This window comes from Falco naumanni, chromosome Z (genome assembly GCF_017639655.2).
Source record: "Falco naumanni isolate bFalNau1 chromosome Z, bFalNau1.pat, whole genome shotgun sequence".
Lineage (NCBI taxonomy): Eukaryota > Metazoa > Chordata > Aves > Falconiformes > Falconidae > Falco > Falco naumanni.
This window is the reverse complement of record NC_054080.1, coordinates 43,214,433-43,229,051: the sequence shown is the minus strand read 5'-3', so window position 1 is coordinate 43,229,051 and position 14,619 is coordinate 43,214,433. Positions and strand designations below refer to the sequence as shown.

At 38.8% G+C, this 14,619-nt stretch overlaps 1 protein-coding gene across 1 annotated transcript in view; it reads right to left on the bottom strand.

The window, feature by feature from the left end:
* The window catches only part of FRMD3 (FERM domain containing 3), a 138,468-nt gene that overhangs the window by 42,411 nt on the left and 81,438 nt on the right, over positions 1-14,619 (bottom strand). Inside the window, exon 4 of the mRNA XM_040580567.1 lies at positions 9,605-9,683. Coding sequence (XP_040436501.1) covers positions 9,605-9,683 — 79 coding nt within the window. The remainder of the gene's footprint in view (positions 1-9,604; positions 9,684-14,619) is intronic.

The following is a 14,619-nucleotide window of genomic DNA, read 5'->3' as shown; positions in this document are numbered from 1 at the left end:
GTCCAATTCTCCAGCTGTATGGATAGAAGAAAATCCTATAAACAGTTACTTTTCTATGAATATTTTGGTATTTACAAAAAGAAAGAATAGTTTTTCATGAAATTCTCTCCCATGTAACAGAATTAGGCACCAGTGCTGTCCACTTTGACCATATAGTACAGACCATTATCTTCAGAGACCAGGGAGAAAGGAAAATCTTCAAGAATTGACTCAAAGCACCTATTCAAGAGTCAGGCAGCTTCTCTCTTACTCTCTCTTTCAAATGCTATGCAATAAATCACAAGTTAAGATTCCTGAAGTGAGGTGGCAGGGAGTTCCCCTGCCCCCCAGTATGGTTATTTTATGAGAATAAACCTGAAAAAAACACATACATGAATTCACTAGGTTTCAAAACCTTTTCCTTTTTTTAATATAGGGGGACAGCCATAAATACAACAGTTCATGATGGGTCATTAAGATACTACACCAGCATTTAAGATCAAGAACAACAAACAGCAGCATCAACAAAAAAACCCTTAGAATGAGGGCAAAACCTCATTTCTATGCATCCCACCAAAATTCTATATAGATGAACATAGGAGCTTGGGTGGGAGTGTGCATACCTGTGGCATTTTTAAGTAAATATTTTGCTGCTGACCAGGATCGATCAAAGATCCTCAATGCTGTTACTAAATTTCTGCATCTGTAACAGTCTCAGTTGTCTGAGCTAATATTAAACAAATGTTTATTTTCCCCAGAAAGAAATGAAACAGGAATAAATACAAGTTTTAAACTAGTTTCTTGCTTAAGCCTATTTGCAATATGAAACTACTAAAACTTGTCAAAAAATACCCCCCAAAGTTAGCTTCATTACAATAAAAAATAATATATACTTTTTCAATCTATATTGTCAATATATGCACTTTTGTCAATTACATGAAGCTAATACAAATGTATTATTATCCATCCCATTCAGCTAAATCACTGGCTCTGCAACTTGTTCAGAGTTCAAAAAAAAAAAAAATCAGGATTTTAGAATTGCAGAAAAATTCTGTTATAATTTTTCTGGAACTTCAAAATAACGCATTTTTCATTGTCTTGTCTCCCTAACATACCAGGAAATATTTCCTTTCTGTAACAATCAGGAACACACGATCTTTTGCTGTGAGGTATGTTAACAGAAAAAAAAATCCGAGTAAACTGAGGATATATAACCAAACCAGCACAGAAGATATTATTTTAGGGAAAAGAATATCTGTGCCTCAGATAGGATTTCCTCCCAGTGATCACCCTGGGATGACAGAGCTGAACACAAGCCATCACATAGGCTAGCTTCTGTCACAGATGTGGGCCATAGATGTTATTCACGTGTCTTTGCTTTAAAATATGTAATTCCTAGTACTTGCTAGTCAGAGGAAGGAGCTCTGGTTTTCCTACCTTATGTGAAAGGGGGTTTGTTGTTGCAATTGGCTTTGAGGGGCAGGGGGGTTGTCTCTTAAATTGTCCACATACCTTTCTATTACACTGATAATTTTTTAAATAAAAATACTGGAGTTTATTTTTTCTGTCACTAAGGTTCTTTCCTATTGAGTTGCTGCATGCATTTGACCACTGAAATCCTTAATGAAATGGTTCAAACTTGCACTTTCAAAGAACTATTTTGCTTCTGAGAATACTGAAAAAAAAAAAAGAACAAAGAAACACCTCCAAGAAAAAAGGCAGCCATCGAGAGAGGGAAAGAGGCACAGAGCATAGTTCACAGTGGCGACTGGAGAAATTGTTAGCTGGGACGCTAGGGAAGCACTTGCACTTAGAAGGGCAGATGCATGCAGAGCAGAATCAGAGCCTGACTGTGTTTTTCAGAGACCGCTAACACAACAACCTGCACGGGATTCTGTTCATCTTCAAAGTAAGAAGGGCAGTCTGGAACAAGACTAAGACAAGTTCTTTCAAACGAAGGAGAAGCATGCACAATGGACCGAACACCAGTGTCGCAAGCTTTACCAAAGGTTGGCTCAACATCAGACACCTCCTGTAATCCTGACAGAGTCATTTATGTCCCAGTTCAGCAAGAACCTATGAATGCTCACCTCACTCCTGAATTCAGTAAGGGTTATCCATGTAGTTCAGATTGGCTACACTTAGAAAAATAAGTTGCAATATCAGATCTGATTTTGCTGTTTCTCATGTCTTTCCACCACAGCTGTTTTTTCCAGGCCTTGGCACAACTTTATAGCCTGATTTACAGCCCTAAGCACTCAGTCTTACCAGCAAGCTAGTCAATGTATGCTTCAGTGCTTACACTCACGAATGTCTATCATTGGAATAACCTCATTTTCATCCATTATCCATTTGCAATACAGAGGACAACTCGAGCTTAGCCAAGCCCTTCCTGCAACTGCAGATGAAGGGTCAGCAGTATCTATTCTTGTTTTTAAGCAGGCTTTGTGACCCCCAGAGATGATGTTTCTAACTGCTTAATAGTCAATTTAGTTATCTATTTTAAGATGTTCAGTGAGGCAAGAAAGCTTTCCCACAGCCAAACTCTGTGGTTTGTCCACGTAGTGGTTTTTTTTCTTGTGTTCAGGTCACTTCACTCATTTTTATTCCAGTAACAAGCATTTCTCCCAGAGCTGTTGCAGTCTTTCCAGCTAACAGGCATGGTCACCTCAGGAGATCCAGCAACGTTTCAAAAATTGTTGTCTCAGTGTGGTGTCTGACTTTGACTGCACTGCTCTCTCCCATGCTGCTGTGCATATTCAGGTGCAGGGCAGCAGAGTGCAAATGAATGTATTTACTGCATTCCTGGACTGGATGCTTTCCTCCCCCAGCAGGATTTGTGAGTTCTTTATGTATATTATTCTGGATACTAACTTCACATTGTGTCTTCTCCAGTAGATATCACCAAGTACACTGCAAAAGCACTAATCTCCTGCCAAAGTCTACGAACCTAACCTAAACATCAACTACTACATGTAATGTATGTAATGCCACAACTAAGAAAACACCTTCTCTATGCTTTTACAGTGCCACCTAGATAAAAAAGCTAATAGAAAAAATAATTATATTCTCTAGAAATATATTGCTTATCTACTTAATATTAAAGAAGTGTTTTGGTATCTTATAAATTAAAAGAAAAGCCATCACTCTATTAGCTACCAACAAAACACAGGGGTGACAGATAGATCTTGGAGTCATTACAGACAGGTCCCTGAAATCAACTCAGAGTGCAGCAGCAGCCAAAAAAGCTAATAAAATGCTGGGCATGATGCAGGAAGATATTGTGAACAAGACAGAGGGGCAGTCTGCCACTATTTAATGCCTTGGTGTAATCACATCTTGAATGTATAACCTAGCTCTAGTTCATCCATCCTATGTAGGACATAACTGAGGTTGACAGGTAAGAAAACTCAAATGAGTGAGATGGTGGAGCCTCCCATACAAGGGGAGATGGTGACTGAGGGGGAATAAAAGTGAGTCATACAAAATCTTGAGGGTAGTGGGAAAGGCAAACACAGAACTGCTATTCACTGAGTTCTGTAATACTAGAGCTAAGGGGAGGTCAGTGAAATCCAGGGAATTGCTTAAGGCAGATGAAGGAAAATACCTTATGCAGCAGGTAGTAAACTAACTGCCTCAGGAGGCTGTGAAGACAAACAGTATTACTAAGTAAAAAAAAAAAAAATATATAAATGATCAGACAAATTCATGAACAACAGATCTAGAAAATAATACTAAAATAAATATGCAGGAATGTAATTGTTAAAATTGTTAATATAATAATTCCAGAAACCTTTTAGTGAATTTGGATGAGAAAGAGATCTGTTTGTTTTCTTATTTTTCTGGAACAATATGGAAGTTTTGTTCACACTGGCATGGCTTAAACCCATCACAGCACTTGTAAAACAGGTACACATGGCAGTATGTGTGCCACAGTGATGTTAGTACAGAAGTTGCTTTTCAATCCACCTACTCAGATAAAAGTCAAATTCTAGCAGAGGAATTTGGAACTAGGTACATAGTAATCATGTCCTCAAAACACATTCAAACACAGGAAAAAAGAAAAATCTATTTCTCTTAAAATGTCTAAGACTGTAAGTAGCAGGAACTACCTTGTTACCTTACTTGGGAAAATGCAAGACTGTCTTTTGCGTTAACAGGCAGCTGTAGGAAGAACCTCTCTCCTTGTTCTATACCTTCTGGAGAGAAGTACTGATGCCAAGTATTCAAACACAACAGAAGTAGTAGCATCCCTTAACTCCATCCTGAACCTATGTCTCCCACAGATGGCCAAAACAATCAGAGAAGCTCTGGATTCATAGTATTTTATATATATATATAAAAATGTAAAAACCAAATAAACAAATCAAATTAAACAAAAAAACCACCACAACACCACACACTAAAAAAAAAAACAACCCCAAACCAAAAACTCAACAAACAAACATCAAAACTACTCCCTCAGAAAAAAATAGTCCATTCTCCTGCCATGGGGTGGAGGTGTGAAAATCACTTAAATAACAGCTTTCCAGTAACCTCAGATCTCTCATTTCTGTGATCAGGATCATGACTGCCACTTACAACTAGCAGTGTGGGGGTTTGTCCTTCTGGCTTTGGAACTGGCCAGTGCCTGCACTGCAGTGTATGGTCTTTCCTTGGGAAAAGGGAAAATGTGAAAAATTAACATGCCAGCCAGCTGCTTGACACTACTGGCTACACGGGAAAAAAAAAGCTTTATTGCTATACAAGAACTAATTTCACTGATGAATAATGAGGACAAAGGAGTGGTTAGGGAAAAGCTTTATTTTGGATGCTGGGTACATAAGAGCCTCACTACGGCACAGGAATAGCTTCCCCTCTGCAAGCTTCCACAGCTGAACTGCATCTTCTCAGCGCCTCCTGCCTTCCCCTCAGAGCACCACAAGAGGACCTTGGAACATGTAAGGTCTCCTCCCACAGGCACAAGCTCCACCAAAACACCCAGGACTCTCCTGGATAATTTTTTTCTCTGCCCCAAATGCTACGTGCAAGCCTGCCTGCACCAAGCATAATTTGCAACAACTCGCATTCATTTTTAAGACCTATGCTATTCAACATGATTGTGAGTCCAATACTATTAAAACAACAAACTCACCTGCCAACTGCCAATATGGCCCTAAGAAAGCCAGAACAGACAAGCTGACTTGCAGAGGCATCAAAACATAGCTACCATTGCACATCTCAAGAAAAGCAGGACTGGGTATCCAGAGCAGCAGAGGTATTCCTGAATGATGCCTGGAACAGGTTTCAGCAGCACAGTCCTACATCATACTGGCTTACCCTTGGAAGGATGAACATATTGCAAGACTTTTCAACTTGCACATAAATGGTTTGATATTAAGATATTCAAGCACTAACAACCAGCTGGAGCACTACAGCCCCAACTGGCCTCTCGTTTCTGGAGGGAAAAGTAACCGACTCTTCCAGCACAAGTCAGTATCAAATACAGCTGTTTGAAATAGGACTAGTCAAGCACGTTATGCATGCAGCTACATTGTTCTTCCTTGCCCGAGCTAGCTCACTCAGGGCTTTAGAATTTGCCATGTTTACATACCTCAAGTCTTTGTCATTTTATATGATTTCTAATTAAACATTTTTTTATCTGCTCTTCTTGTATCAAAGTACTCATTACACTTTTGTAACAGCCTAGTGACTGAAGAACTGCTTCTTGGGTTAGGAAATACGGATTAGAAAAGAAAGGGCATGATAAAAATTGATTGAAATAATCCATCCTTGGTTAATTCCATCACCTACTTATTCATGCCCTCTTCTAGGTCTGTTTTTTCTATAGTAATCATGGATTACTGCTGACACAGTATTATCTGTAGCATTTTAGATCATTCCTTTGAGACCGCAAACGGCTTTATATTCTCTCATTTTAATTATACATACACAGTATAATGTAGGAATTTGGAGAAAAGAACACGTGAGGCCTTGGGCTGCTCTATTACATGAGAAAGAACACTGATTTATTTATTACCTAAACAAGAATGCTGAAAAGAAGTAACGTAGTAAAATATCTGTACCCCGGTATGACCAGTCCTTGGATCCATCTGTTCACACTCCTTTGACTGTTCCCACTCTGTTCACATGCAGCATCTCAGGCTTTCGCAGCTATGGACTCTCCCAGGGCTTTGACCGCTGATCAAAGAATAGTGGAGAGGCACAGAACAAAAACGTCTGTGCTTTCCAGAGAGTGCAGTGGGATGCTGTGTGTGCTGCAGATTGAATGACCTCTGTAGTTACAACTGACTTCACGGAAATTTTGCATCTCTGCACGCCCTGCCAGCAGAATAATCCTGACCATCATAGTGAGCTCTGGAGTATCATTTTTTCTGCACGTGGTTCCACGCACATAGCTAAAGCAAAACTCCTCTCACCACCAAGCCTATCACGGTCTCTGGAAAAACAACTGAAATGCACCAAATAGACTGCCCCACCAAGAAAACAGTATTTCCAAAATTAAAGACAGATCTTCTAAATCCGTGTTGGCACAAGTTAAGGAGATGAGCAAAGAAGGTTAAGCACTGAAGCGCGTTAAGATTTGGACTTTGTTGACAAGTTGGGTTTCATGTAGTCTGTCATTACAGAAACAGGAGAGCTCAAGGTGACAGCCCTCATGGCCACTGAAGTTATTTGTGAATTACAATCCCAGCACCAGCTGACTGTAGAGAAAACAGCGACCAAGGACCACACAGAACCTCCCTCTGTAGCATGAGGCAGAACTTTTGTCCTGAGTCCATAAATTTCCTATTTAGCAGTAATATCTCAAAGTGCCCTAACACCCAGAGGCAGGCACTGGTGTTATTTCAAAAGCATAGTTATGGAAGTGCTCATTAATTAAACTGAGGGAAGATGAAAGTATGCAGCTGGAATGGTACAACATGGCTGACGGTATGCACAGGCATCCTTAGCAGTGGAACCGAATGCAGTGACAAGCAAGTGCATGGCATGATCCTTTGCCCAAGGCACTCCTAGTCTCTAAACACACAGCACACACACATTTTCAGGCTTTTATGGGGTTTTTTTCTATATCATAGGCAGAGGACTAACTTCAGCTATATCATTCTCCATCTTAATTTCCTGAAAATAGTTCCACCTGTAAAACCACAGACTAACTAAAGGATAACAGTCCAGACGAGCATACCAAAGGTAAGATAGAAATGAAGCAGCAGTAATCTGAGGCGACAAATACTGTTTTATTCCTGCAAGCGATATCTACATCCTGAATAGTACTTCTACCCACTGTTTTCAGAGAAATCAAACCATTTGGCCCACACACACAGAGCTTCATGTATTGAATAGATGATATTTTTTTTGCATCAGATATTGCTATGGAAGAGCAGGAAAACCAGCTCTTTTTAACATCTGTATGTGTCTTTGATGTCTCTAAGGTACTTCATTAAAGATTTATTCCTATAAAGCTTTTACAATGACTGCATCGACAATAATCCACATGGGGGATTTAGACAGGGTTAATTAATATTCTGAACCAAAGAGCAGTATGACAATATGACAGGATGTCTTACTGTATCTTAATTTCATTATCTAAATGGGGACTACAGACACACATCAGATTTCTAGCAAGAGAGCAGCTCTATGACATGCTTAGTTAGGCACAGAGAATAGCAGAAATGCAAAGCACAGTTACTCAGACTCAGCTGACTGCATATACAGCTATGAAATACAGATAGCGTTTAAGTCAAAGAGGACAATATTATTAGTTTATTTTCAAATCATCTTCAGCACACACTGCAACAAATGTGATTGTCCAGCAAACAGCAGAGCCAGAACAAAATCTACCAAAAAGCCAACTAGCTGTCAAGGTTTCATGTCTGCCCTCAGTCAAATACTAATGGACCTTCCCTTTCTTGAATTTCACCAATCATTGCAATTCAAGAAAAAAAAAATTAACTCAAGCCAATTTGGAGTGTCACCTGCAAACTAACCCTCTGCTTCAGATGAAAAAGCAAATTCTCAGAGGTGAGTTACATGAATACACATCACTTCCTTGTTCCAGGATGATTTCTATGTTTTGTTACTGTGTTAGAGACCTGGGCAGAGACAAAGCTTCCCAAATAGCTGTATCAGGAAACTATAAAGCTGATCAGATACAAAAAGGTGTCACGTGCACAAGGTGGACATATGAAAAAAGAAATTATTTCTCTTTTTTAAGGTCTTAAAAGTATTAGTTTTAATAAAAGACCATAAAACAGTTTTTTATACAGCTGCTTGACTGAAAAAAATAATTTGAAATATTCTAGCAAAGCCTAAAACATACTGACAGCACAATACATGTCAGTGAGCAAATTCTAGGTGCTTTGCTTTTCAACAAAACTTCTCCTGGAAGGGTACTGAAGCAGGTATAAAAAAAAAATCAATTAATTAAGGCTCTTGAATGAGGGAAGTCTATACAAAGTTGATACTCTGGCTCATAAAAAGTTAAATGTTCATCCAAGGACAAACACTAACAAATAATGAAAATCCCTTGACTTCCTGGCTTACAACCTGTTCACTCAGCTAGACCCAAGATAAACAGCTATAATATGAAATGCATGTTCCAGCTGCTCTGTACAAACTACAGACTTACCATTCAGCAGAATGTGAGCTGTTCCTGAAACTTCCAGTATAAGACCAGGGATAAGGGGATCACTCCCGCTCATGAAGTGACTTGTGAGCATAAAAATGTGCAGGGCTTGGGGAAAGCATCAATGGAGAACTCAAGATAACAAGCACTCAGGCGCTCTGTGCTTCCACACAACTACTAGTCAGCGGTATGAGCTGCTGACTAGCAACACGGTGAGTTGTATATAGTCCTGCACAGCTGGTGTAGAGGTCAAAAGATCTGTGACTTTCCTACATTTTTTCCACCAAGTGCATTTATTGAAAAACACCCGGAGCAACAGAATATTCACAATGGCTAATAAGAAGGACAAATTTCCATTGTTAAGTATGACTGATCCGTTGCACAGCTGTGTTTTCACATCATAAGCTGGAAAATTCCAATGTAAGTAACAAGACTTCTTAACCTCCAGAGCAGCTGTACTTTAAAAACACAAATATCTTGCACCCCTACATCAGTTTGCTAAAGGTCTATCATTAGTTTAAAAATACTTTCTTGTTTGTGGTCCTAAAGACACACACAACAGAAAATTCAGTGAGACTATCCATGCTCCTGTTGAAAGAGCCAGGGCCACACCTGAATTAAACTTGAACAGATTCATTCACCCTAAAAAAACCCAAACACCTCAGACACAAAAGGAACTTACTCAAGACCACAACTCTTTCCCAGAAAGAGTCAGGATAGTCCTTAGCCAATCATTTAACCACTGCTTCTCTTTCTAAAAGTTTTTCAGCATCACTGCTTCTCTGTTATAGAAAAGTCCCCTCTGTGTTATAGAAAAGTCCTCTCAAACTTTTAAATATCTACAGGTATCACAATAAATAAAAAAGCTCTCAGTAGGGCAAACGCCTGTCTACTCTAGTATTATAACATAGTGAGAACCTTACCCTATGCAACAAACTCTTATTTTGAATTTGTTAACGATGTACATTAAATGCACAAACACATTAAAAAAAAAATTACCTGGTGAGCTCTTCTTTAATCTTCAAGGGTTCATGTGGGTAGAATTTCACTCTAAAGCACATGGTATATGGTGGATGAGCTGAAACATTATAAAGAAAAAGCATGAGAACAGTAGCAAGCAAACACTGCCTCAGCACTCTGAAGGATTGCCCTCCAAGAGTCTTACAAATAGCCTGTGTGGTGGTTAGCTCCAGAGCATCAGGCAGGGACTCAAACAAAACCAAAAATTATTTATACATATAAAAAGAACAGAACATATGACAAAAAAAGGCCAAAACACATACAAAACACAGCTAACCAAGGCAAATCAATTTATAAATGGTTTCGCACCTCACAAGAGTTATTGCTTGATCCAAGAGGTACAAAACATATCTGAGCTGCCTTTTCTTTTGGCTATTGATAAACAGGAAGTAATTGCATCTTGTCACAATGAGATACAAAAGTATTACATATATTTGTTACTTCCTGATAATGATTATGCCTAGACTATAAAATGGCAGAATTAAATTTGGTTACGAAGCTAGAGACCACAGAACTGTTTCTGTTTCCAGTATTTAATAAGGCTACATTACCTGCTCCTGAGCTATGGTACCAATACCAGACCTTAAGTACAATACTGCTTCCAAAAAAAGGAAGGAAAGAAGGGAGGAAGGGAGGGAGAGAGGGAGGAGGGAAGCAAGATGACAGTAACAGGAATTATTTCAATTCTAAAACCAGTGCCTCTCAGTTTTACATTAATGAACACAGCTTTATATCCCACTTCTGTATCTTTGATGGCATTCAAAATAACTAATCCTAGGCCAGTTGATCTTTCAGTGAGGGACAGAAAGCAAATCGAAGACTACCATTATAATGAAAGAGGCATCTTGTGATATTCATGTTAGGATAAAAGACATGGGAAAACCAAGTAGAAGGCTTAAGAATAACACATCAGGCACAATACACAGGTAGGCAGAGCCCTCAGAGCTATCTGCAGCCAGGTAACGTTCACGTTTCAAATCTAGTTCAAAGCAAGAAGGAAAATACTGCATCTTCAAAAGGTAAACGGTTTGGGGAAAAACCACACCTATATTTACACAGGCCATGGTAACTGGCAGGCCTGCTGGTAACACCAAGAGGGAGCACAGAGACGGAGGAAGCACCAAGGCATAACTGCTGTCCGAGTAAGCCATGTGAGGGTCCTCTTACTAAAACATTTATCAGCACAGCCATTTTTAGATGGACAGAAACAGAAGAATAGATAAGGCTTCAAACAAAACGGAAACCTGTGATCATTGTGCTCATTTGGGAGTGTTCTGCAGACCTGAGTGCAGAACTGTAATCCTTTTATTAAAATATTTACCTTTGAAATTAACTTTCTGCATATTTACACTAGTACTCAACGTTTATAGACCCTCTTAACAAGGTGGGGGGTTGGGGTTTTGTTCTATTTTTTTTTTTTTAAACGAAAGCATCCATGCAACTTTAATTCACAGTAAAGTGCAGATCTGTAATAGTCCAGTTAGTTTTAAAAGTCCCTTAATCTTAATGTATAATCAAAGTACAGAGTCAATCTAACTTTCCCAAATCCTGAAGAGATGGTACCTTTACAGGAGGGGAAAAAAGGAAAGGCAGAAGAAAAGGGCAAAGAAAATTACAGAGAAAATGAAGAAAAAGATCAGGAGAATCAGATAATTACTTTTTAGTTACTGTAATCTCTAACAGTAATCACTGAGCTACTGTAACACTTTACTGTACCATCTCCTGAAGCTTACTTAGGTCACCGGCTTGTATAATAGCATGTGGACATTAGTTCAACAATCATGATACTCTAAAAGCTACTTTGACTGTAGTATTTATTCATATGCTGCAGTCTTCCAGAAACTCACCTCTAGATATCACATAATTCCATGTGATATACAAAAGCAACAGAAAATAAAAATGCATTGCAACTTTTGTTATGGTTGGTATCTTTTGGAGAGTTCAATTGCTTTTGAAGATGAAGCAGTGTTTTCCCCTTTAACAACTCCATGTTGCACTTTTTAAAAGCATGGTCAGCCTTAAAAAACCTGCTGATTTCACCTTCTTTTACTTGTTTAAATAACTACTCATTTAAGACACAACGTCTGAAGAGATGGGGATGGAAAAATGAAAAATACAGAAAAAAAGAAAGCAAAGAAACAGTAACAAATAGAAACAAGAGGAAATGGAGAAAGAAAAACAAGCTCTAAGTGTTTCCTAGGGATGGTTTGAACGTTCAGGCTAATCAAATCTGGAAAAGGCCTCTGAAGGGAAGCAAAACACTCCAACTGCTTTCTGTGGGTTTTGGCATCTTAGATGTGACCACAGCATTGTCTTACAGTGACTGGAAATAGGTTGCAAAACAGAGGACATTGTTACGTCCTCCCTGCCCTGTAATGGCACTAGAAGGTAAACTGAATTCAATGTCCCAGAAAGGGAAACAGACATACAGAAATGCACTAAGGAGTCATGTTGCCTGGACAAAGCAAAAGATAACATAAGTCATCTTAAAGGGTTCTCTCTTCTCAATAGCCTTCTTAAAACTAAGCACGGGAGTAAAACGTGCACTTCCAGAATACGGTTTCATTTACAAAACACGACAGAAGAGCCAACCTGTACTAAATGAGCAAGAGTTCTTTGTCAGAAAAAAAAAAAAGGCTTTTAAGTGTCCTGGCAGATTTAGAGGTAGTTTGTGCTTGAATTAGGGATATGCAGAAATAAGAACAGACAGGGCATGGCTCTGCAGGGCCCTTAGCTATTACAAGCCTACTGCAAGACCCTAAAAATGTACTGAATTTTACGCAAAGTTTTGGATGTCAATGAAATGACTGAAACTTTGGTTGTTATAAAAAGAAAGGAAAAAAAATATGTTAGAGTTACAGTAGAAGAGTCACACTCTGGAAGTTTATGGCAACCACAGAAAAGCAACAGCTGCCTCATATGAAAAGAGTACCACAGCAAGGAAAGAACGGCATACACTGCACTAAAAAAATAGTCCACATTGTTAACAGCAAAGGTTATAATAGGAAATGTTTTCCTTGTAGCAGAAAGACAGTAAGTATACACCAATGCACAGAATATGCATAGGAAATTTGGCAAAGCAGTTTGAAGCCTACTTTGCAAACCTTTTCCTGGAGTCAAGCTTCTGTAACAATATTCCTCCTCAGCTGTGCAGCAAGTAATACAAAACAAGGCTGCTGCAGCCTCCTAAACAGAGGTCCTTTTCTCAGTAACACCTATAAGAATGGCACAGTCTTGACTGACTTGCAATTGGAAATGTTAAAAAGAATATGATACCCTCCACTCAATTCATCTCCGGAGATAAGAAGGTACCCTGCAATCACTGAAGGAAACAAGATCCTGGTTTTCTGTTCCTCTTTCCCAGTTAGAAAACCAGCCACAAACAATGAACACTTGAAAAGGGAAGGAAGGAACACCCACAGCTATCCACTTGCCTCGCCATCTTAATTTTAAAATGGATCGTAAGCCTAATGTTCCTCAAAAAACACATTTGATGATATGCAAACATTTATTAAGGCCTTTGTCTTACAGATTTTACAGTACTGGAGAAACACACCAGAACCTCTTCTCTCATTCACTGTACGCTTGTAGTGGAAAACAAGACAGAGAGTGAACCGTATCAGCTCAAGAGATGAGATTGTCAAGCCAGACAATTCCTCAATTCCTTGAAAGCAAAATTACTTTCTACCACTTACTCACACATTAAAGTGGAAACATTAACAACAAACCTTCCCAAAACAGATTTCAATTTGCAGAACATTTCTTCAACATAAAACCAGCCTGAATATAATCCGCTTTATAATAGCTATAAGCCTTTTCTTTCAGCGTGGTCCTTTATTTGTCAGATAAGAAGCAGCTGGTATAGTGAAATGCCCAAGGCTTTGTCAGAATTCCCCACCATCACAGGCTTTGCTTTCTCGCTAAAAAAGATTCACAATTACAGTAATTTCAAAGGACTTTAGCATGAAAAACAGTACTGGCTGCAAACTCCATTGCAATAGGGCTATTAATTTGGCACTTTATGTGCTAACAGCACATAAAAAAGGAAGGCAAAAGAACAAATACAAACATTTAAATTATATCAAATGCTGAAACCAGTCTAGACCCTTCCTGAAAGAAATACATACACAGCATGGAAGGTTTCCAGGCAACTGGTTTTACGCTGTTAAGTTTATTTCAGTTGTATTTAACTAAGACAATGTACATGAAACAGTAAGGATCTCCTAGTTAAAACCCAAGCCTCTTAACACCCTGACCAGAGCAAAGATATAGCAGCTTCACCCCTTGGCACAGATACCAACGTGTAAGGGACGGAGTCTCATGTGCATTCATTTTCAAGCAAAGCCCACTGCATGATTTGTCTTCTGTGAAGTTGAAGAGCTTACAGGGAATGAGAAACCTAATAAAAATTACACGTTCATACTACCATTTTCTTCATAGAAAAACAATCTGAAACAACAAGAGAAATATACTTATGTAGTAGAAAATTTGTTTTTAGAAGCTGGTGCAAATCTTGATTTAAGTTTTAGAAGTGTGAACCAAAGAGGGAGAAGGACAGAAGATTCTCAGCTGCCACTTCTGGGAAGGTTTCCTGTTTTCCTGTTTGTTTTTAACAGCCTGCTTTTCATCCAGCACAAATACTAGCTTCTGTAATAAGCTGTAGTGTTGATTTTTTGATTAAACATGGAGTACAGATGGATACTGAAAGCCAAAAGCAGATGTTTAAATTATCTTCATAGCTCTGAGAATGTAATATTGCAGAAAACTACTTGCATCTCTCCTCGATGTTACGTATTTTCTAAACTATGCTACATTACTGAAAGTTAAGTGAAAAATTAAAAAAAACCCACACACACAAAAACATTACACTCAAACAGTCTTCAAGTTTGCTGATGCTGCAGAAGGATCTCTGGGGAACCCTGAATACATATGCTGTTGCTTCCATAGACCTTTTCCCTTACCAGATGAATTGGCTGTTTCCATACAACTTGCTG